The sequence below is a fragment of the Pseudorasbora parva genome, chromosome 1, assembly GCF_024679245.1.
Source record: "Pseudorasbora parva isolate DD20220531a chromosome 1, ASM2467924v1, whole genome shotgun sequence".
Lineage (NCBI taxonomy): Eukaryota > Metazoa > Chordata > Actinopteri > Cypriniformes > Gobionidae > Pseudorasbora > Pseudorasbora parva.
This window is the reverse complement of record NC_090172.1, coordinates 39,335,971-39,363,419: the sequence shown is the minus strand read 5'-3', so window position 1 is coordinate 39,363,419 and position 27,449 is coordinate 39,335,971. Positions and strand designations below refer to the sequence as shown.

Here is a 27,449-nt window from a genome sequence, read left to right as displayed (position 1 = left end):
CCGTGAACTAAAGGTAGGCCTATTGTTTTTTTTAATGGATAATATAATATAATATTCCATACTTTATCAGAGCGTGGCAGACTTATTTTTTCTAGACATTAGAACGGTTAATTTAATAGGTTATAGCCTATTAATGTTATCAATTTATCATTTAGCAGTTTGATATTTAAAAAATATTTAGATTAAAATGAGACAAATAATTACATAATAATATAGTCATAATAGTAAATTAATAAAGAGGATTAAACATTTTTGAATTTCAGATTTGTCAGTAAAGTGGTTACTGGTTCAGAATGACTGCTTAAAGAGACAGTGCACCCACAAAAAATCTGTCATAATTTCCTCCCCCTCAAGTTGTTCCAAACCTGTATGCATTTCTTTATGTAGAATACAAATGAAGACACATTCCTACCATGGAAGTCAATGTTGCCCCCAAAGCAAACATTTGGTTACAAACGTTCGTCAAAATATATTATTTTATGTTCAACAGACCAAAGAAACTCAGAAATTTAATTTTTGGGTGAACTATCCCTTTAAAGTACACCAATACAGGCTTCTAAAGAGCTCTTCAGAAATAAATAAAATAATCAAAAGTAAAATAATTTAAAATGTGTTCTGTTGCAAGTTTACATACATGATTCCATGTTTATTGTTGAGCTGCTGTCATTGTTTCATTGTCACTCTTATCACTCTTTAACTGCCAAGTTCATAAATTATTTTCAAAAACGGATTCAAAACTGATTTGAAAAAAAAAAAACATACACACAAAATAACTTATTTTCAATATAAAAAATGATTGTGGACTGGATATTTGTTGACCTTTTATCACATTCTTGTACGTCAAAGATTAGTAACAACACTGGCTTTGATGCATTGTTAGTTTTTGTGCAGCATCAGATTTAAATTTTTTTTAATCCCTCATTTATATGCAGTTATTCTATACAAATGCCAGAAACTAAGCTTCTTTTTTTTCTTCAGCACAGGCCTATCTAAAGGGTTAATGGTGCCACCTGGTTATCAACTGTAAAAATTACACATTTTACCTCTTCCCAACTGGGAAAACCACCAACAATCAAAAATGCATGATTATATGGTGTCATTGCTTTCCAATCAAAAAATGTGGCTATAATGGAAGTCAATGGGGCAAAAACAGCCACGAACAATAAATGAGGGAGGAAAAATCTGATGCTGCACAAAAACTAACAATGCATCAAAGCTAAAGTTGTTACTAATCTTTGACATGCCCAAGACTTTTATATATTTTATATTTAAAACAAGTCATTTTGTGTGTATGTTTTTTTTTCCAAATCCATTTTGAAAATCATTTATGAACTTGGAAAATAAAGAGTATTATTATTTTGGTACTGGATAATTTGAACTGAAGAGCCTCATAAATTAATAGACTTATTAATAAGTCTTTGTGCGCTCAGACAGCTACAGGTCAGCTCATGCCCGTCAGTCAACAATTTCAAAAGAAGTTAACGTTAGAAGACGTAGACTACTGGTAAGTAAATAAGTCAAAAAATATTTTTTAGTAAAAGACGACGCGGAATTATGTGTCGTGACGTGCTACAGGCCGGTTTACTACACCAGTAGAATAAAATTCTGAAATTATGGTTTCTAGTTTTGGTGTGCCACCCCAAGATTTTAAGTGATCCCATCTGGCCACCCCTATGAAAAATTTCTGGAGGCGCCACTGCTTTGAGCCCTGCACAATCCTTCTTATGACACACTCCTGCAGTCATTAAAATAGTTCAGCTTTGTTTGTAATGTCCAATAGTTATATTTCGTTTAGTTTCTTTAATAAAGTTAATTTAGAAAAATGTTTGGATAATTTGTTTGTTTGTTAATTTTTTTTAAAGTGACAACCAAGCAGTCAGCGGCCGACAGTGGGTATGAGGTTAGGGGTGCAAAAGTCAGGGCCCGTAGGGCTCTAAAGCGTCGACTCAATCTGGCAACACTGATCACACATGTAGCCTACATTTACATTCCGATAAAGGTTATTCATAACTTATAGGCAACTAGACATCATATCTTCCGCTTCAGGAAACATGCTCAGCAGTACACATATGTCCATTGTACTAAAATGCATACATTTTCAATGGGTATATGTGGCTGAAACAGGTAGCCAGTGCATCCCAAATTTTTCAACATTAACATTTTAATATAACATTATAGTCATTATGGCCTTTAGAAAAATGTTTTTTTGAGGAGGTGGGGTAGAGCACTATAGGCCCCGTGTTGTGTGGCCTTAGCTTTTGTCTTTAATGGCATTTTTTTCCTTACATTACTTTTACTTTTATACTTTAAGTAGTTTTGAAACCCAGTACTTTTACACTTTTACTTAAGTAAAAAGCTTGAGTTGATACTTTAACTTCTACAAAAGTATTTTTAAACCCTAGTATCTATACTTCCACTTGAGTAATGAATGCCAGTACTTTTGACACCTCTGCTCTTAAGTAGTTCCCATAAATGCTGGGCTTTTGTTGCTTTTTTTCTAACCAATCCTTTCCCCACTCACTAGTCACTAGGATGCAGCTTTCCATTTAAGAAGCACCCTGACCCAGTAGGCTATACAGTCCCTGACAAAAGTCTTGTCGCTTATCTATTTTCTAGAAATACCTGATATTAACCTGACTTTAAATTAATTAATTGGTGTTAGAAATAGCTCATATGAAAAGCTAAAACCCTCCCAAATGATGTTTTAATGCACTGAAATAAATAATGTTCACAGAAAAAATATTTATCATTTAATCAAGACGGAAAGGTCAAATTTTGGCAAGACAAAAGTTTTGTCGCCTATACAGAAATTAAACAAATTTACAGCAAATACAAAAATATGTTAGCAAATTAAGTTGTGGTGCTGTGAGATCCAAATTTAATATCTTGTATGACTTCCATGAGCTTGAAGGACTGCATCCATGCGGTTTGGCAAGGATTCATAATATTTATTGATGAAGTCATCAGGAATAGCTAAGAAAGCAGTCTTGCATGCCTCCCAGAGTTCATCAATATTCTTTGGTTTCGTCTTCCATGCGTCCTCTTTCATCCTACCCCACATATGCTCAATGATGTTCATGTCTGGTGACTGGGCTGGCCAATCCTGGAGCATCTTGATCTTCTTCGCCTTGAGGAACTTTGATGTGGAGATGGAAGTATGCGATGGAGCACCGTCCTGCTGCAGAATTTGGCCTCTTTTGTGGTTGGGAATATAAGAGGTAGCTAAGATTTCTTGGTATTTTAGACTATTGATGTTGTCTTCCACCCTGCAGATCTCTCGCACACCCCCATACTGGATGTAACCCCAGACCATGATTTTTCCGCCACCAAACTTCACTGTTTTCTGGGTGAATCTCGGATCCATTCTGGCTCCAGTAGGTCTCCTGCAATATTTGCAGCGACTGTTGTGTAATTCAACAGAAGATTCATCTGAAAAATCCACCTTCTGCCACTTTTCCAGCGTCCATCCTTTTAGCAGGCTGTGGGCCTTGGCAAATGCCACACAGTTTTTCAATTGTCTTTTGTTTAGTGCTGGCTTCTGGGCACTGATTCGACCATGGAGGCCATTTCGAGACAGAACCGACAAACAGTTCTGGTTGACACAGGGACTTCAGGTGACCAGGTCTCGTGGAGCTCTGCTGCTGTGGAAAATGGGCTGGCCTTGGATTTTCCAGCCAACAAACGGTCCTCTCGAGCAGTTGTCTTGCGGGGTCTGCCTGACCTGGGCTTGTCAAAAACGTCTCCAGTCTCTTCAAATCTTTTTTTTATCCTCTGTACTTGACGCTGAGACACATTGAAGGTGTCTGCCACATCAGCAGTGGATCTGGTCTTCAGCCTCTTGATAATCAAAACTTTAGTCTCTGGGTGAATCTTAGGCATGTTTGCAGAAGTCTAGTTGCAGTTGATGTGAAGGTCTAGTGTACTGGGGTTCTTTTTATACACACTTGAGACCTAATTGATCCATTTTTAGTCACAGGTGAAGCTCATATGACAAGGTGACAAAACTTATGTCTTTGCAAAAATTGACTCAATTGGCTTTACCAAGCAGTGAATATTAGAATACTTTTTGAAAGTTTAGTTTTTCACTGAAACATTATCACAAAAGCTGGTGGGATTAAAATGAGCCATTTCTTGTAAAAAAATCTTGATTAGAAATATATTTCAGCGGCACTTTAGGTCAATTTGTACACAAGCGACAAGACTTTTGTCAGGGACTGTATATCATGTTGATAAGGCTTTGTTTGTGTTTTAGGATACATTTACAAAAATACCAAAAACCATCCCCGTTCACACGGATAATGAGAACCGAAAACAGTAGCATGGCAGTCAAGTAGTTTGTGAGGTCACTTCGTAAAGAAAAAATGTGCCGATAGACTGAACACGTAATAAGCATGACGTCATAGTTTTCATGCATTTATGTTTTTGTAGTTTTCACAGAGACAGTAGCGTTATCGTTTTCAAAAACATGCGTTTTAAAATTGTCATTGTTATTTAAATTAACGGCAAAAACACATAAAAAGGTGTCGTGTAAACAGCTCCTTAGCCTTCAGTTTAGCCTGTCTGTGGAGTTGTTTACACAACACCATTTCTTTACAAAGTGACAGCGCCAACTACTGGCCTGGCATACATAATAATACAACGATCTGTGTGAACAGGGATTGTTTTGACAACGATGTTCTCTTGAAAAAGGCAACGGAAGAACTTTTCTGTTATTAGTAAATCATTGTCATGTATATGACATAACCTTTTCTTCCATGTTTTCTTCCATGTTCCATGTGTCAGGTCATGTTTTCAAATTTTCACTGATTGATTAGGCCTAAGCTGTATTCCTATCACCCGTTTGCACTTGCACTCACTTGTTGTCTGGCCGTGTTGTTGAAATGTTTCATGGACTCACCTTCTTTGCTGAGAACGCTTTAGAAAAGAGCTTACCTGTAGATATTTACTGTGTTTTTAGATTATGTGCCTGTGGCTGTGGGCTAAGATAAGTCACTGTGGATTTACGTATACCTAAGATTTTACCTGATTTCCTCACTTTTTGTGGACAGATGTTATCCTGAGCTACTGTCACCTTGTTTTTCAACTGGGTTCTTCATTGTCTTTTTTCATAAGCTTTTTTTCAAGCATAGATTTTCCCCTCAGTTTTTCTTCTGCCTTTCAGTGTATGTGTGATGTGCTTTAATGTCAGTTTGTTTGATACCTTTTATAGCTCTTTCAGTTAATACTCTACACATATGCAATAAGAGTTTATTGAATGCATATATACAAAATATTTCAGATAATGAGTTGACCTTAAAATTGCAATAAAATTGCACCTTAAACTGCAGCAATAAAAATCTGAATTGTTAAGAGAAAATGTGCACTCTATGCTTTGTGCAGCTTTATTAAACAATATGAACCATTTTGTTTGGTCTATATGAAACTTTTCTGTGGATAGTGTAAGGCTGTATGTTTGCAGTAGTATCCACGTATACATTCTATAGCTGTTTAAACTGTAAACATTAAGCCACCATTAGCCATTTCAGAGTAGAATTGGGCTCTATGCATATTAGTTTTTGCAGGTGTGGTCCATGCTACGGCAGTAACAGAAGGCTTTAAAGAAACGGCAGTAACATGTATCGCAGGGGTTACAGCAGGGCAGGTGATGGCCTAGGCAGGACTGCTGATGTGGGATACAGCGGCTAGGGGAGCGTGTGCCTCTTCTCTGCAGTCGTACAGCTTTACCCAGATCCTGTGGTAATGGCAACAAAACCAAACAAAAATACTTAAGATTAATTAAAATAAAAGGAAGATTCTAAAATATTTGTTTGTCATTTGGTGTACCACATTCGGACACAAACCCCTGATGGCACACATAAATTCTGTAAGTTACATGTTATTAAATATGAAAGCCAAATATAAATGAACCACCTCTTCATAGGATCCAAAATCTTCTAGCAGTTTTTCTTCTGCAGAGTTTATTTCAAGGTGCTCCACTACAGGTAGTATGTCTATGACATAAAAATACACACATTTGCCAAAAACACAAAAAAGCAGTCCAATTTGAAATGCACTAATTTAACACTTAATGTTACACAGGATTTACACAATAAATATTATGCATTCCTTATAATGATCAAAATGTAAAGATAATGTCTAGATAAAATAGAATCCACTTTAAGAACTGAAATTATTTTACTTATTTATTAAACAATTTTTTTTACATTTTAAAAAAAAAACATTCTGATAAAATATCCCATATAAGAGATGGGTGAACATGTGTAGTGCATTAAATTACATTAAAATGCATAAACAACAACAACAAAAAATACTTTTTAAAGATAGGGCCATCTGAAATGATAAGTACAAAAATAAATAATGAAATAAATCAAAATAAATAAATCAAAATAATATCGGTCAGGAAACCTTACCTGAGTCAGACAGAGCAAAAGTGTGTTCACTACGTCTCAGGTTTGGATGTGATGCCATCACCATGACATTTATCAAAAAACAGCATAAGATCGCTGTGTTCAGCATCATAATCATTTAAACTCAACAAGATAAACTTCAGCCACACTTTTAGTGATTTGGTTGTATTCACTGAAAAAGAGAGTGTAGTGAAGAAAATACAGATTGAAAATACAGACTGAAGATTGTTTGAAATCTTGTGTATATGTTTGTATGCATGTAGAAGATGTGTATTTGCCATTCAATATGTATGTGTGGATCTATATACCCTCGCACATACACGTGTCAGTTAAGTATGTATGTTTGACCTACCTGCAGTGTTCCACGTCCCAGGCTGAGGGTCTGCACAAGACTCCTTGATTTATAAGGCTCCTTGAGCTGGGAGGTGAGGGACACATGGTGCTGATCAGTGGATGGAGGTGTGGTCTCTTGTGCCTCACAAAACCACTTCAACACATCAAAACAGGATAAGATAAATAAACAGAATATGCTGGATGATGGTGTCTGATGGAATATTACTATAATATGTAAAAAAATGCTGAAATATAAGAAACTAAATCTGAAAACACCTATTTCAGATTTTAAAATGTTCAATTTATGTTAAATGTATAAAATAATAGGTATGAACAATTAATTGCTAGTTAGTAAATCTCTTGCATTTTTGTTGTTGGTGTTGTTGGTTTAACTTAAAAAAGTAAGTAACCTGCTTGCCTTAAAATGTTGAGTTTATTGAAATTAAATTTTTTAGTTGATACAATGAAGCAAATTGGTTAAATAAATAGAAACTCAAAATATAATTGTATGTGATAAATCATGAAAATAGCACAATTTCACTGCGTAATCACAAATAAAACACACACAATTATCCAATATGCTTACAAAATATTTTAATAATATTTAAATAAAGGTTGCCGATTCTCAAAAATGTTCATTGCATTAACTCAATTTTTTAATTTCAATGAACTCAACATTTTAAGGCAACCAGGTAACTTACTTTTAAATATTTTTACAGTGTAGGATTGAAACATGTTTTTGTATTTTAAAACCCTTTTTGGTACAATAATCTGTGAAAGGCTTGAAAACATGAGCTGAGCACTGCATTTGCACTTCAGATAACTACATTTATGTCATGCTCATCCTATAGTTAATGCTCAGTATACTGACCAGTAAACAATTCATTATGAAGCTAATAGATCTACAATCAGCTGATGACTTCAGCCTGCTTATTTACTGCTGATGACGCAATACAGCATCCATTTGTGTGAAATCAAATTGTTTATGAAAAAGAACTTTGAGTACTTATCTTTGTACGGTCAGATAGGTCAGAATGGTTTATAAGTGGAAACTAGAATGTGTATTTAACAGAAACCTATGTGTTATTCAGATAATTTTGTATAATACAAACAGGCCAAGTAATAATTGCTAGTTTATTGAAAGACTGATGTACAAGGACTCTAGGGCATAGTAGACGGTCAGGCTAACATATAATGTGAGTAGCCTAGTGCTTAACTGTCACCAGACCTCTCTTCAACAAATAATTGATGCTATTTTAAACCCTGACAAGCTTTTAGCCGTCTAATATTGAATTAAGATGATTTCAGTTCATATCCTGCTCTCTGGAAAATATAAACCACATTTGAAGAAATAATGGACTGAGTGTTTCAGTGGAAAGACAATTTATCTACATTTAATTTAGCAGCAAAAATAATTTATCAGAGGGCAATGACAAATTCACAGAAATCTATTAATTCTCCAAAATATACATTAATTAATCTTCCAGTGAACACCATCATCTGGACAATTCTCTCCATATAACTTATAGGTACGTACGTGCAATGTTCAGTGTACCTCTTTCAGACGCTGGTCTGAGTGCCTCAAACAAACAAACATAGAATTTGGTGGTGGATGGGTGCATATATAATTCAAATAAATAAATTTTGCTGAGCAACCAATCCAAACATTCATTTAAACAAACAAACAAACAATCCATGTGGAATCTTTAGTTTGAGGTCACCATTTAACACAAATAAAAACAAATTACATATATACATTTTTTTTTTTAAATAAGTAGGAAATACAGACCTTACAGATAGCCTATATAGCACCTGTTTACCCCTAGATAATTATAAAAAAGACACAAATAATAGCCTACTACAACTAATAATCATTTGGCCAATAATGTCAGCCTGCTATAGAGGCTAACGTTATAGAGGTATGCGTGCGTCTCAATCAGCTCCCTACAGTTCAGTCAGTAGTCAGGGAACTGATCAGGACATAAGTCAATGGGCTGACTCCCTGATCACTTCCCTGACTACTGAACTGTAGGGAGCTGATTAAGTAACCCCTAATATTAGGCTTACTGATACTGCATTATCGACCGCGGCTTGAACTTCAACCACACTCTCCCGCGAGATTTCCGTTGGTATGGTCCCGACGATACCTATACTTGAATCCATTTGCAGCCATATGTTGTGTAGAGCTGGTCTGAGATCAGTGTTTAAGGTCTGACCATAGACCGTAAAAAAATATGGACGACTCGACATCATCCGTTTCCGCTTGCCATATTTGAAGCTTTCAGGCGGCCTTGCACGGCGCGGACATCTTGGGACCGAGTCTGCGCAGTAGCGATTTCGGGACCGGAGTTGCGCAGTAGAGCGCAGGAAGTAGAGCAGGAAGTACAGTCGCGATATCAAAAGCCCGCCCACACTCTCGCAGATGCAGAACAATTAATTATGTTGGTGTGAAATAAACAGTTATGGAAATGTAGAAATTAAAGCTAAAGCTCTAATCTGCTCCCAAAAATTCCGAAAAAAGTCCGTTAGTGCCTCAGTGACAACTTCACTCAGAGAAGCCGTCAGTCTCAGCTGTCAATCATGACGTCACACCCCCCGTTTTTATAGCATCAAATAACTAACTCAAACTAAACTTATTTTTAAAACGAACACCTGAAATGAAATCATCGTGATGATAACTGCCTTCAGTGACATACACTAACTTTGGGGAAAACATTTTTGAAGTGTAATTTTATTATTTCGTTTGCCTCGCGTCCATTAGAAAACACAGAGGGGCGGCTATACTGGGACCGGTCACCGGGGGGCGATCGAGGCGCGAAAGCTTCAGTAAATGAGAGGGAGACTGCAGGCTTGGGTCTGACGGTCAGGTGCGCAGTCACATGAGCGTGTGTGTGCGTGCGCGCGCGTGTGCATGTATCCATCCGGGTAATCGCAACTTCCCTCATTCAGTTAAGGGAAGTCTGACTCATTTCCAAGAATCGGTTCTTTCCAACCGCTCGATTTAAAGGTTCTTGCTTCAAAACGATTCTTAGCTGCTGGTAAATTGTATTAATAATTGTTAATTGTTATGTATTATTATGTTGTAGTATCCCAGTTTAGTTTATTACAACTAGGATTCAGCTACATAAAGTAATGTAGAAATTTTGAAAGTTTGCATTTATAATAAACAAAATTAAAATGTCTTTAGATTTTTACTAAAACCAACTATTTCTTATGTTTGTTGATTAAACTGCCATACAATCAAGTTGTAAACAATCCAGTATTTGGCTCATTGAATTATTCGGACCTGTTTTGTGAATCTGTTCAAATATTTGATTAAAAAGATCCGACTCTGAAGAACAAATCATTTTCGAATCGGACAACCCTGTCACTCCAGACTGCGTTATAGAGCTAACGTACAGCTTGCTTTATCTTTAGCTAGCACACAGTTCGTCTTATTGTTTTCCACCATGCCTTTCTCTGAATTATATTTTAATGTGGATAATGGCTATCTGGAGGGGTTGGTGAGAGGTTTTAAGGCTGGTATTTTATCTCAGGCGGATTATTTAAACCTTGTTCAGTGTGAAACTCTGGAAGGTGAGTCGAATATGTGTGTAGGATGCTAGCTTAATTGATATGTGTCGGTTTACATTTTCGACATTTTCACATGCAGTTGCGTGTCGTTATTGACATGTAATCCCATTTAAAGACGCATCAAGACCGTATTTTGTCATTGCTATGTTATCTCGCTCATAAATCATCATATAAGTTAACAGCAGCACAGCTAATGTCAGTTAGCTTGTTTCTTCAGCCAGCACAGAGCCTCCGAGCGTCTAAATCCCCTTCTGCAGGTTAAGTTCAGTTTTTACATCCCTATATTCCCCATGTTCCTCTGCTGTGATATTAAGTAAATAAACGAAGCCCTCTGATAATTACATTAACTTATATTACTTTCTAATTAAAGAGCATTAAAAAATACATGCTAACTGTGGTGCTGTCAGCTACATTTAATGTATCAGCTATTTTCTAATGTTTATTTACGTATTTATTTTACACGATCGCACGCAAAGGTTAAACCATGGCTCTATTTAAAACGATGTACTAGAGCAGTATTAATGTAAAAGGCCTGCGTTTAGGTTTAACCTGACGGTATGATGGTTACCAGGGCATCATCGGTTCTGATATCAACCTCGTTTTTCAATTAAGACCAGCCAGTCATAGATTTCGATCCTTTTAAAGCAATGATCGTGATAAATAGTAAATATGCCTTTTTTTATTATTATTTAATAAACGAAATATGCAGGTCTGATTTGAGGAATGATAGTTGAGGGTGCTGGTCATGTGATACAGTGTGTCATGACGTCAATTATGTACTGATGGCATTATAATTAGATTTTTTATGATTTTACTCTTCCAGCAGTTTACTTCCTCTTATTTAAAAAACAAACAAAAAACCCTCCTAAAAACAACAACAAACATTTGCTTCAATGAGAGAAAATATTGATAACCAAAATGTATTGAATCTAGCCTTCTGGATAAACCAAAAGAAATAATAAACATCTAAATCAATTGCATAGTTTATTTACACATCCATTAGATGTAGAATATATATATATATATATATATATATATATATATATATATATATATATATATATATATATATATATATATATATATATATATATATGGAAAAGAGCTTTGCTTCTCCCTGATAAATACTGAATTTCTCACAAAATAAGAGAAGTACATTTTAACAATCTGCATAATATTGATCCAACTACCGGTAGCTCCCAAATTGGTACTTTTGTTGATGTTTCCAACTTCTTTGTATCTGTAAAATTGGGTAAGAAAACTTGCCTAATTTATTTAATCAATTCAATCAGATACATTCCTTTGGGAGAGTTTAAATTATATTATCTCCATAAAAACAAAACAAAAAACTGAAAGATATGTTACTGTATGTTTCTGGTTGTAACCATGCAGTTTAACTTATTGTTAATCTCTTTGTTTCGATTAGCAATTTGTTTAGCAAATAACACCTTTCTTTTAACATTCTGTAGATTTGAAGTCTTTATTAATAATATTTCCTATACTGTAAAACCTATACTGTACAAATGGTGTGCTGTATTATAGCCTAACATTTCACACTTTACAATTAAATAATTTTTTTAATAACCTTAATGTTAAAAACATATATATAAATTATAGCTAATTTTTGTCACCTTTAAGAATCAATGACAAGTGACTCGCTTGGAATTTTTGCCTGTTTTAGGGAACTGGAAACTGTGTACAGATATTTCTGAGTTAAATATAAATTATTTCCAGAGCACAACCCTTTAGCATTGAAGAATAAGAATTTGTATTTACAATTTCTTTCTTTCTTAAATAATTAAAGGTTTTGCTTGTATTTCTCCTCAGACCTGAAGCTTCATTTGCAGAGCACTGACTATGGAAGCTTCCTGGCAAATGAAGCCTCCCCCCTCACTGTCTCCGTCATTGATGACAAGCTGAAGGAGAAGATGGTGGTTGAGTTCCGCCATATGAGGAACCAGTCTTATGAGCCTCTGGCCAGCTTCATGGATTTCATCACGTGAGTGAAGTCAGATATCAAAGTGGACAAGTCTGCACAAGACTAGCAAATATAGTGCTGTATTTTACAAGTATGTTTATATTGGATTTAGTGAATATTCATAACCAGGAAAAATTTTGCTTGCTTTAGCCCTATTTGGACAGTAATTGTTTCTGGTGGGGTCGTAAGGTAGTTTCATCATTTACATGGGCTAATCTGTGATTTTATTGCCGTCCGAATCCAGAATGTCAGTGTTTTTGTCTCCCACCACCCGCGTAAAAATCCCCGGCAGAATTACCAACTGTTTTTTGACAAACATCAAGGTTGTGTGGTGATTTAATTGCCGTCCGAGAGTTTTCAAGAAGATATCAAAACTAACTTTTATATCCTTTCTGACCACTGCAGAGCACCGTATCGTTACGCTTCGCTGTAATATGGATGCATTTTAAAGCTCTATAGCCTACACTTTTATTACTGAAATGCTGGAAAGTATTTACAAGAATAATCTTTCGTCACCGCTCAAAAGAGAAAGAGAAGAAAAACACGTAAAAATTTGAAATGAGCCGTTATTTCGGCAGTAATTGGTATATAGGTTAAATTTGCAGCAATGTAGGCGATTACATTATTTCTGCTCATTTTCCTTTTTTTAAAAAAAGGAGATTTAAATAATTAAATTTCCTATTATTAAATTAAATATGATTTTATTTTTATTATTGTCAGCATATGACATTTTTTCAGCAGACAATAATTCGACTGACCCCATGAGTAGTGTTCCCAGATGCTCAGGATCACAAAACTCGCTGCTCCACCGTGAATAAATCACCATCCGAATGCACAAGTTTTATCACTGAGGTGGCATGCAAATTTATTTATACGGATGTCTAGGGCCCTATAAAATCCGTTTAATTTTTTCCCAAATTCCTTTTTTTCCTTTTTTTTATTTTTTATTTTAGTCGTAAAAAGAATGTGCTTTTAATGTTAATATTGTTAACAATTTAATAGAACATAAAACATAAAGTAGGAATGACCTTAAATTTATTCAGGTAAAAAACATCACATTTACTTTTTAGGACAAATACTACAAGATGCAACATAACACTGCACATAACACTGTACTTCAAGTCACAACAAAATATTCATGGTTATGAGCTTTAAACTTTCCAGTAAAATACATTATATTTGTTTATATAAGTTTAAATGAATGTGCTCCATTAGCTTTTTCTTTCAAGTAAAAAAAAAAAAAAAGAACTAATTTTTTCACAAAAATCGTCTTTCCCAAACAGTACTATTAAGTAAAACATTTAAAGCTGAAAAATAACACATTTCACCATGAAATCATGTAGTGAAGTGCTCTGTGTGTTTAACAATCACCATATGTTATCCAGCACTGTGAAAAATAAAAATAAAATACACGAAAACACATTGCCTGTGAAACCGGCGTGAACATCGAGTTTCTTAACCTTTTCGCTGACGAAAGCAGAGCCGTGGAGACCAACTTCGCCATACTTTCATTGTTTTGAAGGGGGGGCTGAAATGATGGGAGGGATTGTGTCACCCATATTTGCTTCCCCCGGTCTGCATTTTCTCCAGACATACGTTCTTCTCGCACACAAAACAGTATTTCATTCCAAATATGTAAAATTCCGGGAAAATCTGCATTAACACTAGATTCCGTGTTAATATGCAGATTCCGCAATTCCATTATCGCGAAAATGATTGGGACCTAGATGTCCACATGGGAAACAATAAAAATAGGTTTTGTCGGCTAGATTTTTAATGAATCTCCATGTTTTAAAATATTTCACTGCTAAGGACCCATTATTAAGCTATTTTCTGACATGCTGCTTTTTTATTATTTTTTAGATACAGCTATATGATTGACAACGTCATCCTTTTGATCACTGGAACTCTGCATCAGAGGGCCATCTCTGAGCTGGTGCCCAAGTGCCATCCGCTTGGCAGCTTCGAACAGATGGAGGCCGTTAACATTGCCCAGACTCCAGCAGAGCTCTATAACGCCATCCTGGTGGATACACCACTTGGTACGACAATCTTGATATAAAAAAATTAACACATGAATCGAATTCACTTTAAGTTTTGAGGCCAGAGAAAGTAACTGGGTGGCGATTCTTGTAATTTACTGCCTGCATTTACAAATCTCCAAAACATGTTTAAATACCAAGGTGCTCATCCCAACATCACAGTTAATGGTTGTTTCTATTTGTTTCAGCTGCTTTCTTTCAGGACTGCATCTCTGAGCAGGATTTGGATGAGATGAACATTGAAATAATTCGCAACACCCTATATAAGGTCAGCCTTGCGATGGAAAATACTGGGACGTAAATCTTAAAAATTCATTCGAAATTTCATATGGCATGACAAATATGCTTAAAAACAGAAACTGGCTGGTTTATCTGGATATTATGTGCGAGCTGGGTATTAATCTAACTTTGACAAGGGCTAGTCAGAATATTTACTCCAATTAATATTTTTTACAGATTGATTTCTGTATAGGCAAATACCAAGACTTGGCTACAAAAACGTTATTGAACAGCAGTGTTGTTGAGCAAGAAATATGATGCAGTAAATATTTGTTTTTATTTTAATTTGTCATATACACAGTTATATAATATATATATATATATATATATATATATATATATATATATATATATATATATATATATATATATATATATATATATATATATATATATATATAATGCACATACACGTATACAAAATATACAACTTAAAGTGAAATGTAAACCTGGTCAGAATATAAATAGTACGGTAAGATAAGATGAACACAAGAAATAATGACAGAAAAAATTGTGGTGGTAATAATAATAATAACAAATTAGCAATACGGTCAGTAGGATTAAAAAATGCTGGGTGTGTTACCAGCAATATGTGTCAGTATTCTTTCTAATAGAGTCTGGCCTTTAACCATGATCTCCTGTCTGTGTCTCCAGGCTTATCTTGAAGCTTTCTATAAGTTCTGTTCATCACTGGGTGGAACAACCGCAGACACAATGTGTCCAATTCTGGAGGTGAGTAAATGTCTGTAGAAGACAAGTACAATGAAAAATATTCTAATGGGATTTTTAAATTGTTTTTGATGCATTTCAGTGTTTTAGTAGCTAAAGCAAAACTTTGTTTGTGTATCAGTTTGAAGCAGACAGAAGGGCTTTCATCATTACCATTAACTCCTTTGGTACGGAGCTCTCCAAAGAAGACAGAGCGAAACTTTTCCCTCACTGTGGCAAGCTCTACCCAGAGGGTCTAGCACAGCTGGCCCGTGCAGATGATTACGAGCAGGTCAAAGCTGTGGCTGAATATTACCCTGTAGGTATCTGTAGACCTAAATGGGTGCAAACGTACATTTCATAAGGTGTGTTCACAATTGGCATGTTTGTTTCGATTAAAACTGACCCTGGTGCGATTGCTCCGTTAATGCGATTTATTTGAAGAATTGTGAAACCCTGGTTCGCGCCAAACAAGTGGACAGGCCACTGAAGCAGGGTCTCGCTCTGCTGCCAAACAAACTCCGATATGGTTTTGAATGAAATATGAATGCAACATGCACCAAAGACATGTATACAACTAAAAACCCTAAAAAGGACAGAATGATCACGCATGCCTTTTTTTTCTTGTCATAGTCGTGATCTTGCCATCGCAGTTTAGTACAAGCATCAGACCTGTGTTTCCTCTCAGCAGATCTTTGTTTGCTTGTTTGTTTGTTTGATGGAGGGATTCCTGCGCTGTTTTGACTGACCAATCAGGTTGTGAATGTATTCATATGCCTTTAGGTTTGGTGTTGAGGATGTCAATCTAAATGCTTAAAGGGATAGTTCTCCCAAAATGTTTAATTTGAAGTTTATCTGCTTACCCCCAGTGCATCCAAGAGGTAGATGTGTTTGTTTCTTCAGTAGAACATAAATGAACATTTTTAACTCTTAACTGTTGATTGTATAAAATGCATGTCAATGGGGTGTCACTATAAGAGTAAAAAACAGATAGACATACAAATCCATATTAAACCCTGTGGCTCGTGGCAACACATTGATATCCTAAGACACAAAATGATTGGTTTCTGCAAGAAATCGGTCAGTATTTATGGTATGTTTTTTTACCTCACAACCAGGGATGAAAATTAGCTCCCGCCACCAGCCAAATGCGGGTGATTTTGAGTTGTGAGGGGTAAACTCGTTTTACCTACCAGCCACCGTGGTGGGTAAATAAAAATAGCAGACTGTTTCACCTCTTTGTAAACTTTGATCAATGCATGCGAGTGCTGCTGTATGTTCGAATATGAGCAGTCATTTTTGCCGTCATCACACGCGTGTAGCTCCAGAAGATGCGAATGAGGACTCGCGCGCGCTATGAAAAGATCTGTCTCTGTGCATCATCCGAAAGCACATACACGTCATACAGCGCACAAATATTGAGTTCTCTTTCAAGTCTTGTGGTTAAACGGACAAACTCACACAAGAAGTATGTCAACATGTCTATATTGATGAGTATCCAAGCAGACATAGTTTGTATATGGCTTAAGTGAACTGTATACAGTTGAGAAAGACAACGCATTAGGTGTTAAAGGGGCAGTAGCCTTTACTGCTGTCTGTTTAATGTCAAACAAAAGGACATCACTCACTTCTCTTGATTGAATAACTTTTGTAAGTTTAATAAGGATTAATCTTTCATTTAAACAGTTAAATATGCCGTTATTTTACATTTGATTACTTTATTCAATTGCTGTACCTTTCTGCAGGCCAGTACATTATTATTTAATGTACATGAGTGAGGTCAAGTTAAAACTCCTTACTGCAGCTTTAACAGACTAGTACTGAAGTTTTTTTGTTGTTGTTGTTCTGGACTAAACAAGCCTAGTCAAACATAACACAAGTGTGAACACACCCATAGACAGCATGATCAAATTATGACTGAATGTTCATTTTTGGCTGAACTGTTCTTTTAGTTTAATACCAAAGAGTTTTTTTTTTGATGTAAAGTTCTCATAGAGTGTGTCTGGTATTTTTGGCCATCAAAATGATTTGAGGATTAACACTGAATTTATGTTGCTTTAGGAATACAAGCTTCTCTTTGAAGGTGCTGGCAGCAACCCGGGAGACAAAACCCTTGAAGATCGCTTTTTTGAACATGAGGTCAGCATGAGTTTTCACAGATAGAATGCTACTTCATTGAATCTCATGTAATTCAGGGATTTTTTGATTTTAGCAAATGTGTCCTTTTGAAAATTCTTTGCTAATGGGAGAATGTTGGTTATGTGTTTGCAGGTGAAACTGAATAAACTGGCTTTCCTGAACCAGTTTCATTTTAGCGTGTTCTATGCCTACGTCAAATTGAAGGAACAAGAGTGCCGGAACATTGTGTGGATTGCAGAGTGTATCGCCCAAAGGCACCGGGCTAAGATTGACAACTACATCCCCATATTCTAATGGTACTTAATATTAGTCTTGAATAAGAATCCACATGGCATGTATTAACTGTGCTCTGTTATATTGAGGTTTGAAAAAAATGATGATTCTGTCTCCTCCCTGTTTCTTGCACTATACCACTCTTACCTTTCTTTGTGATTGTCTTTATTAGAGTAAAGGATCATTTGTTTTTGTCTAAAAGACAAAGCAATGCAGTTTGCATTCCCTCTCAAAACTTAGGATTTTTTTTAAATGAAAAGTTTTATAAAAGTAGTCAATGTTATGTCAATGGCGTGACTGTAACAGTGTCACCTAGAAAGCAATCACAGCCCGTTGCAAGTTAAGAAATGCAGGGAGTTGTTTTAGTGAAACGCAAAACTAAAAGATCTATTGTGTCATACTCTTCCTGTGCAAGGCTGGGAAAACATGCATTCCATCATCATTATTATTTATGTACATTTTCAGATTATAAACTCTCTGAACTCGAGATCTCAGAAGATCCAGTATCCACATCTGATGAGTGTTAGAGAACCACTTCTGATCTAGACAGTTGTCTAACTCCTTATTCATGAAACGAGCAGAATGAATTTCAGGACAGATTTTGTGTAAAAATCATTCTTGTGTAAATTGTTCCAGTCAAATCAACAACATGGTTTACGCAAGAATGGATTTATGGTTGATTTACAGAGAAGTTGTTTTGCATGCGTTTCATGATTAAGGCGCAATAGGATTACCCTTATTAAAAAAAGAGAAGTGTGGGGGATTTACATGAAAATGTTTTTTTTGCGTGTATAGACTCTTCATGATGTATGTTTGTTAAAATGAGAATTGTGTGCTTGACATTTGTAAATTAGTGCTTAAATATGTGCTGACATAATTTATGGAGTAGATCATATTTCATGATTGACAGCTGAATTGGTGAGGTCTAATGGATCTAGTATTAAGAAAGACCTTGCCCTCTGCTTGCAATGTTAAATCTATTGTACTGTTGTAACCATATTGTCTGTGTTTTAAGTGATCTAAATGAAATCTATATCTATATACATACAGTAATTCTGTGGTTGTATTTTTTTAAATTCTATCTTTTAAGAGAAAATGAGGCTCAATGAACAGTCACTACTGCATATGGAGATATCTAGCTTGATTTAACAGTAGTTGCATTATCCACCACAAGATGGTGCAAAGGACCCAATCATCTGTCAACAATGTGTGGCGCGATTGGATTGGACTTGACAAATTGGGCATAGACTTAGCTATTTAAATTTTACTACGGACACACATTCAACTAAAAACAAAAGGATTTACTGTACTTTCCAAAACAAACTGAAGGTATTCTTTATGATTATAATTAGTCTGAAGCATTGTACTATTGTGTTGAGAAGTTTAAGCATGTGGTGTTCTAGTGCACAGGAAGATGAGTATCTGCCAAATCCCACGAGAGGCCTCTGGGGCTAATGATGCCATGTTAGAATTAATGCAGTGTTGCTCTCTGTACTCTGCCAGAAGCTAAGCTATACCTAAACATGTGAATGCCGTGCCAGCCATTTACCGACAAAGCGTCACACTTTTGTAAATACCAGACGTGGTTTGAACATGTAGTTGAAAGGCTGGTTATCTGTGTTTTAAAACACTGGATAAGAAATTGTCTTCAGGCTTTGAAATGTTCTAAACACCCACGCAGTACATTGAAGTTTGCATTTCTGTTTGGATGAACATCAGTTCATCAGGGGGGTTTTTTGGTTAATTTTTGTTGTTGATGGGGCTTTGGATCACTCCCTGATGACCCCATCCTCGCTCTTTCTACGTGCTAAAACATTAAGGTTCAGGCCTCATTAAAATGCTTAATTACTGCAAACAATCGCAGCCTTTTAGTGCCGCAGTGCTCTGGACCTATTGCAGAAGGCAGAAAATGGTTTGGACTCTAGCAACCTTTCTGAATGCAAATTATCATAGCAGCCATGTCACCGCAGCCAAGAGAAGAGCACAATGAGTTTAAACTGAGTTTATCCTCTTATTGTCACACAAGCACAGGTCACAGTAGTACTCCTAGGGAAAAAGAAAAAAAGTATTTGCCACCCCCAGCCGTTTTTATTATTTAGAGTTGTAAATATGCAATGTAGTTGTTTTGACCAATGTTAATTCTGGAATATTACTTTTTACTTAATTCAATTACTGTAGTTCTGTTAATTTTTCTGTTTCCAGAAAAATTTACAGCTAGATCTAATGCTGTGTGTGTGTGTGTGTGTGTATGGATATATATGGATGGATATATGTATATGTGTATATATATATATATATATAATACAATACACACACACTTGGAACATGGGACTTGATATAAATTAGAAGATACATGTGCAAAGTTACTGTTGTGTCGTCATCGTACATTCCAGGAACACCATCTTATATAACTACCTTCATTTCCTTCCAAACATGTAGGGCTTTCTTTTTTCTGTAGGAACGCGACAAATATATTGTGAAATATTTCAGTTTTTTTGTTTTGTCCGTAGAGTGGAAGAAGTAATTGCTCACCAAAACCTTGGTTACCAACCTTCTTCAAAATATGTCCTTTTTATGTTCTGTAGAAGAAAGAAATGCATACAGGTTTGGAACAACATTAGGATGAGTAAATAATGACAGACGTTTAATTTTTGAGTAAACCATCCCTTTAACTTCATGCGATGTAATGTCTTTACTATACTGTTAAAGCATAGTAAACAGTAGAGTAAAGAGTGCCAAGTGCATCTTCTGTCACTGAGACTTTAAGCATGCATTCTCTAATTGGATTTCGAATCCCTGCAGTTCAGCAGGATGATGCGCTCTTCACCTTCACTGGACACGTCCCCATAATGAGTGGTGAGAGGCCGATGTTAAGATGTTCAGAGAAATGCCTTTGGTTATTTTTTGCTGATACTAGGAAACGGTTATAGTGTTTCCATGGTAGTCGCAGTGTTCCTAGTACCCAGAAGGACAAGCATTTGGTTAGCTCTAATTATATACTGCAATAAAGATGATATTTAAGAATATGGGCAGACACTGTGATGCAGTGTCACCTGCTGTACAGGAAAAACGATCACCAGATGTCAATGTTTTTTTAAAAACATTTATCTTAGTATACTTCCTGGTGAAGAAAGGAAGATGCATAGAAAATGAGTTTGCATAAAATGCAGGGTGCAGATACATTTGATAGTAGTTACAAGTAAATTTTTTGTGTGTTCCTTTGCACTAGCAGGAAATGGTTCGCTGGTTGCACAACCCTCACTGATGCCCTGGGATTTGACTGGCATTATTACAAGTGCACTGGGCAGCATCAACTCCATGGGCTTTTTCTTTGACAAGAAGATCTCTGTTGGAAACCAGATGAGCAAAAATAGCGTGCTAATGATGTTTTTGTGGGCCCTTGTCAAGCAGTGAATGAGAAGAGAAGTCGAGGGCTGATGTATGCAGACTTGTACCCGTTGACCGCCACTTACAAAGCAACATATAGGCTTCCTTAAAACTCTGTAGCCTTTGTGTCTTTATACTGGCTGGAACTGCTTTACTGTCACTGCATATTAAATGACATTACACAGTCCTATGCTTATGCAAAGCTTCTGTGAAAGCTTGCATCAGATGCAGGGTGGCATTCTGCGAAAGTGAACATGAAGAATAGCATAATTGAATCTGATGTTTTAATTATTTGAAAAAAATGCTTGTTCAAGGTCATGGCCTCGTTTCCAATAAGCCAGTGGGAGAATCTATAGTGGGATGCCATTAAAATTGTGCTGTGGTTGCCAAACTGTTAATTATTTGCGTGGATGTAATTAATGATACATAACCACAGTTTCCCCAGATCATTCTCTACTCATTAACGCAGCCAAAACATTAAGCCCCCATCAATGTATTTCTAACAAAGGCTGCTGTATTGGATCTGCATGTGTCTTAAGCCCCTCTGTGCCCCTCATTTCGCTTGGCCATCTGACAAATGCCCCGGTGGCAAGTTCTGGGAAGAAATATGCTATACATTGTTTACAATATAATTGTGTCCCACAGTCAAAGAACAAAACAAACAAACAGAGGGAACACAATGGCCTTTGAAGCACACAACGTGAACTGGAATATGATGACATGTTCATTGAGAGTTTAACTCATTCAAGGAGCACTGCAGATGGTCTTGTGAATATAATTTATGATGCTTCGTATTTCAGTGTCAAAAGTAGAAATCAGTATGTGGTATGTCCACCAGCTACTTTAAGTGCTACACTGGATCTCATCTTTATTGTAGCGGATGGATCAATCAGACGCAATTATTCATTATTTTAATGAATAATCCAGCAAACCCTCTTAATCAACCACAAAACAAGGTTCCAAGCTGGCTGTGACAACCCCCCGAAAGGACAGAACAGGTCCCTTGTAAGACTGGTTAAAAAATGTGGAAGTCACAGGCCATCGGAAATACACGTGAGGTCCATAAGGACTTCCATTAATTTAAAACCTTATTGGTCTTATATAATTTATTTTCTAATTGTATACTGTTTCATGCATGTTTTATAATATAACCACTAGTTAATGTATCCTCACCTATATACTATATTTGATATCTATGAATTTCTATTTTAATTAGACTATTTAATTAATTCTATTTTAAATGCTTGATGTTGATACCTAAACATATTAATATTGCAAGAATCTTCATCAACACCTAAGAATTCTCCATCAACACCTAATCAATTTATAACAGCATGCTCAAAGACAAAGAGTCATAAACTTTCCCTCCAAAAGTTTAGGTTACCATTGCCTTAGGATACTGACCCTTTGTGGTGTGACCTCCACAGAAGTTAAAGGGCGCTGTCAGAGTGACCTCTTCTCTCCTCTTCATTCTTCTCCTGGTTGTTACTTATGTGAAAAGACAGCAGAAACTGACTGCAACTTCAGCATTTTTTTTTTTTTTTTTTGCACATTCATGTGAGTTTTGATTCTGGTCTCTGTTTGTAAATCAACATCCCTTAGATGTATTTTTTGGTGTCCAAAAAAAAAAAAAATCCTTTCTGAGAGTTGTTAAAAGATCAAGTTATGTGTATTTGGCGTGCTGTCCAGGGGAAGGGATTTTGGCCCGAACCCAGAGTATTCCCCTTAGTTGATATTAGAATAGTTATCTAGAATTGAATAGGACTAGAATTAAGGAGATTGGGTGGGGTTCCTGATAAACGAACAGGTGTAAGTCTGCTGTATATACCTCTTATTGTTAATTGAGTTGGTTAACTAAATGTGCTCCTCTTGGGATAATTAGGTTAATTAACGGAATGTGCTCCTTCTGAACTTTGTTAATAAAACCTTTTTTTTGACCTGTCACAGAAGCAAAATATTGTTAATCTCCTAACAAGGCCGCTTAATAAGGTCTGGATAGATCATAAGCAGACAGTCAGTTCTCACAATCAACTTGTTGGGTGCTGGAGAAATGGACAGGAACAAAGATCTGAGCGACATTGACAATGGCCAGATAGTTATGGCAAGGAGACTGGGTCAGAGAATCTGTGAAATGGCAGGGCTTGTGGGTTGCTCCTGGTCAGCAGTGGTGAAACATTATACCAACAGTGGTCCGAGGTATGACAACTGTTGTTTTGGGAATCCAACAGGGTTTTGACCAACAGAGTTTTGGGAATCCAAGGCTCATTGATGCACGATGGCAATAAAGGCTATCCTGTTTGGTCCAAGCCAGTAGAAGGTCTAATGTGGCACAAGTCGCACACAATTGTAATGATGGTTATGGGAGGAATGTGTCACACACACAGTGCATCACATTACATAGCCTAAGCCAACAGTGCCTAAGATGACCCCTGTCCACTTTTAAAAGCACCTGCACAAGAGTGTCGGGACTGGATTTGGAGCAGTGGAAGAAGGTTGCCTTCCAATGAGTCCTGTTTTCGTTTACAGCACATGTTTACCTGGGGAAGTCACCTGACCTGAATGCGTGGTAGAGGAATTGTAATGATCTGGGCAATATTTTGCTGGGAAACACTGGGTCCGGCCAATGTGGATGTACATTTGACATGTACCACCTACCTTAACATTAGCCCTGTTTTCTCCCAAATGACCTGAAACAATTTGTTGCACATTTGTTGAACTTTTTTCCCTCAGACCTGCTGTTTCCCAGGAACTCTTTTTCCCTCCGCGAAGATTAGTCCATTGACTTAGGACTGCGCATGATGTCTTTCAGGTTCCCACTGGTTTTCGTCATCCCCAAATAAACTTAATAAAGCCTGAACCTCATTGTCGGCCCATCGGTCGTATTTTTTAATCCCCATTGTTGATTTGAATAGCAAACGACTCTTACTGCACTAACAGACTTTTAGGTTGAAATAAAATGCTGCATGAGCTCAACCAATCAGCATGTTCAGTGGCCAAGTTCCACCCCCAAAAGTTCCTGATCTTTTAAAAAGTACTACCTCTCGAGCAGGGGAATTTTAAGGGGGAAATCTTTACCCAGGACGTTATTTAGACCCCTGTTCCTAGGGTCAAATCACACCTAGTACCCCACCAAAGGCCCTAGTTCCAGGGAAAAGTTTCTGCGGTGGAAATACAGCTGAGACCAGAGTTTGGTGCTGCGCCTTTCCGTCTTACTGGCAAAGTTCTGGTAAGATCACTGGAGGTTAGGTTATTGTTGGTTTATAATGTTATACAGGGGTTTTCCTGCATAGATAATTAAAAAACGGCCGCCTCCATCTATTGCCAAAACTCAGACAGGCAGGCAATTGTTTGGGGGGTTGATTTACTCTTTTTTTGACCATACATGTGTGTGCATCCCTGCCCTGTCGCACTGCACAAATTGTTTGAGGAACATGATGAAGAGTTCAAGCTATTGCCATGGCCTCCAGATCCCCGTATTCCCCAGATCTCAATCCAACTATTCCTTGAAGTCTACTATGGCTTTGGGTCTACTTCTTCAGCCTAGGGAATCTGGCCAGCACAAACCATACCATTTTCCATCACTCCAACTATGCTCAGTGTTAAGAACTTAGTATGTTGATGTTGGCAAGTGTCCTGTTCTGGATTTTGACATCTGTAGTTCTGAGACCGTGTGCAGCACTCCTCACTCCTGAGGGGAATTGGCAAGTGATAACCATTACCTTAAGGCCTGTGGCACACCTCTGCAAAGGTTTTGAAAGGCTAAGCTTTTAAGCAGACTGAAATTTGTTGTTAGCAGGCCAGATACTCACTTATGTTAATAATAATATCAGTTCTACATAGAAGTACTTCAAATACTGCTAGATGTGCTGACAACATGAAGTGGTAGAGTGAAAAATCTTGCAGATAGTCTGTGTGTGCTGAATGAGACCAGCTGTGAGGTAATGCTGGGTGACTGGCCTGCAGTGTTTATTTATGTTAGTGGTGTGTTATTGTTCTCTCTTTTGAGTGGCACAATCTCCTGGCTTTTATCCTAAAGACCACACCACCAGTCAAGGGTTGAGTTGTGTGTGAATTCTTTTCTGAAAAGAAAGAAGAGAATCACTTTCTGAAAAGAAAAGTGAAACTTTTTTTTATTTGAGTAATTTTCCTCTTCATAACTGGCTGAACTTTTGCCTCAGGACACCACTAGCATAGCATTATTAATCTGAACTCTTTGCTTTTCTTTCTTCTATGCCAGATTTCTCAACTCTTAGACATACATACTTGGGTCCAGTATCTTGTTTCATTTGATCCTTTTTGCCATGTTACCTAACAGCATAGTGTAGGGAACAGTAACTGATGGATAGTTGCAGATTTGAACTTGTATTGCATACATGAGCAGCATGTCTCAACATGTCAGAGCATGTGTCTTGTTAACATAATATCTTGGAAGTATGCCTCATTATTGGTAAAGGAAACATTAACATTTGAGAATTAAATATATAAGGATTCACCTTATTTGTTCCTTTTTGTGTTTTGTGTCCTTAATGTCCTAATGTCTCATCCCAATTTTTTAGTTGTGTGTGAAACATCTTGAGTTTCTTTTCCCTTTTTAAAAGTAATTTTCCCTTCCAGTATTGGCTGAACTTTTGCCTCAGGACACCACTTGCATTATTAATCTTGACTCTTTCTCAGAATATTCTAAGGGGAAACAAGATTTGGCAAATTATGCAAACTTGTCGCAGACTTGAACTTGCATGACCTACGTGAGTACCACATCTCATTGTGTATGAACATACATGCAGTACAAGGTGCTAAACGATGCTGAGGTATATGAAGTGTCATAAATATATATGACAGTCTGGCAAAACCACACATGGCAGCTTGCTTTTTTTTTTTTTTTTTGATAATCAAACATATTGCTGCAGCTGGTACTGGGAGAGGGGCTAAACATGTTTTTCTCTGTTTATTACACAAGTGGCAGTCATATTTACAGGGCAGGGACACTTTGTATTGTTGTTTGTCATCAATTATGGACCAATCGCTGTTTGGTTAATCACAGGACCCAGTGTGATATGGTGTGTGACAATGTGTCCCATTTAGCCCTTATGTTTCAGCTATCAAAGAAAGTCCACACTGCAAAAACAATAAGTGCAGATAATGAGATAAACATGATTACCAATAAATCTTCTGGGATTTAGACCTTGCTCCAAAGGCTAAGCTTCTTAACAGTGGGTGTTTTGAGCCAGTTCCCCTGCTTGTTGAATGTCTGGATCCCGATTCCATGAAATTAGAGTAAGGATTAGTTCTTGGTATAACTTTTACCAGGAACTGAGCCTGCTCTGGTCAAAAAACTTTAAAAATCATTATATTGAAATACGTGTGGTAAACGGCCTAGGTCATGGCGGGACACAGATCACTATTAACACAGCAAAGTCTCAAAGACTGAAACTGAAGCCACTGTAGATCTGCTCACAATTGACTGAATCTGAATCTGTTCAGTGTTCAGAGAATCTCTCAAGTAGAGGCAGTGATGGTCAATTAGATTGGCTCTTTCAACTCTTCCCACTCCTATATAGTTTATTAGTATTTACTTCCCCTATAGCAGATCAAATGTACTGCCTTTTATAACAGGCCATATACATGGTACTTAAGTTGTGTTGTTTAACTGTTTAAAAACATAAACCCTGGGTTTGAGAAACTAGCAGTGTTTCAAGACAATGATATGTAATTTTAAACGGTGCATGGTGGTTATCCAAAATGGGGGTTTCAGTGAGTTATTCTTTAGTTAATAAGATTTGTTTAATGTTTCTGAAATATATCTTATAGTATCTTATATGTCGACTGTATACAAATACACAGTAGAACAGTAATACTGGGAAATATTACAATTTAAAATGATTGTTTTTTTATTGAAATGCATTTTAAAATGCATTTTATTTCTGTGATGTCTAAGTTGTATTTAAACACAATTTCTCCAGTCTTCAGTGTCACATGATCCTTCAGAAATCCCTCTAGTGCTGATTTTCAGCTCAAGAAACATATTTTATAATAAATGATTAAAACTGCTTATTTTCTGTGGAAACCATGATACCTTTTTGTCAGGATTCTTTGAAATGAGAGTTCAAAGAACAGACACAGAACTCTTTTGTAAAAGTTTTTACTTTGACTTTTGATTATAATGTATCATTGCTAAATAAACGTATACGCCTATTTCTTTAAAACAAATTCTTACTGAGCCTAAATTTTGAAAAGTAGTGTATACTAATATAATTCTAATTATGTTATTTAGTATATGAAATATATTTTAGATTTTTATTTTATTTTTTTAAATACTATTACAATAAAATA

The 27,449-nt window shown here is 36.4% G+C and overlaps 2 protein-coding genes across 6 annotated transcripts; one reads left to right on the top strand and one right to left on the bottom strand.

Annotated features, from left to right (window-relative positions):
* Positions 1 to 5,235: 5,235 nt before the first annotated feature.
* agrp (agouti related neuropeptide) lies at positions 5,236 to 8,950 on the bottom strand. 2 transcript variants are annotated; one of them, XM_067450631.1, is made up of 5 exons: positions 8,278 to 8,950; positions 6,760 to 6,894; positions 6,411 to 6,579; positions 5,911 to 5,990; positions 5,236 to 5,731 (listed from the first exon to the last, which is right to left on the bottom strand). In XM_067450631.1, the coding sequence occupies exons 3-5, from the start codon at positions 6,523 to 6,525 to the stop codon at positions 5,549 to 5,551; spliced, it is 378 nt and encodes a 125-aa protein (XP_067306732.1). In that variant the 5' UTR covers positions 6,526 to 6,579; positions 6,760 to 6,894; positions 8,278 to 8,950; the 3' UTR covers positions 5,236 to 5,548. The 2 variants fall into 2 exon arrangements, with proteins under 2 accessions (XP_067306732.1, XP_067306742.1); XM_067450641.1 differs by lacking the exons at positions 5,236 to 5,731; positions 5,911 to 5,990 and having other exon boundaries at positions 6,566 to 6,579; positions 8,808 to 8,950.
* Positions 8,951 to 10,105: 1,155 nt separating this feature from the next.
* Positions 10,106 to 21,517, top strand: atp6v0d1 (ATPase H+ transporting V0 subunit d1). Of its 4 annotated transcripts, none has more exons than XM_067440394.1 (9): positions 10,106 to 10,316; positions 12,141 to 12,312; positions 14,155 to 14,333; positions 14,522 to 14,601; positions 15,267 to 15,344; positions 15,463 to 15,639; positions 17,382 to 17,459; positions 17,592 to 17,755; positions 20,965 to 21,517. In XM_067440394.1, the coding sequence occupies exons 1-8, from the start codon at positions 10,190 to 10,192 to the stop codon at positions 17,751 to 17,753; spliced, it is 1,053 nt and encodes a 350-aa protein (XP_067296495.1). In that variant the 5' UTR covers positions 10,106 to 10,189; the 3' UTR covers positions 17,754 to 17,755; positions 20,965 to 21,517. The 4 variants fall into 4 exon arrangements, with proteins under 4 accessions (XP_067296495.1, XP_067296494.1, XP_067296493.1 ...); XM_067440393.1 differs by having other exon boundaries at positions 20,962 to 21,517; XM_067440392.1 differs by lacking the exon at positions 20,965 to 21,517 and adding an exon at positions 18,198 to 18,781.
* Positions 21,518 to 27,449: the final 5,932 nt, after the last annotated feature.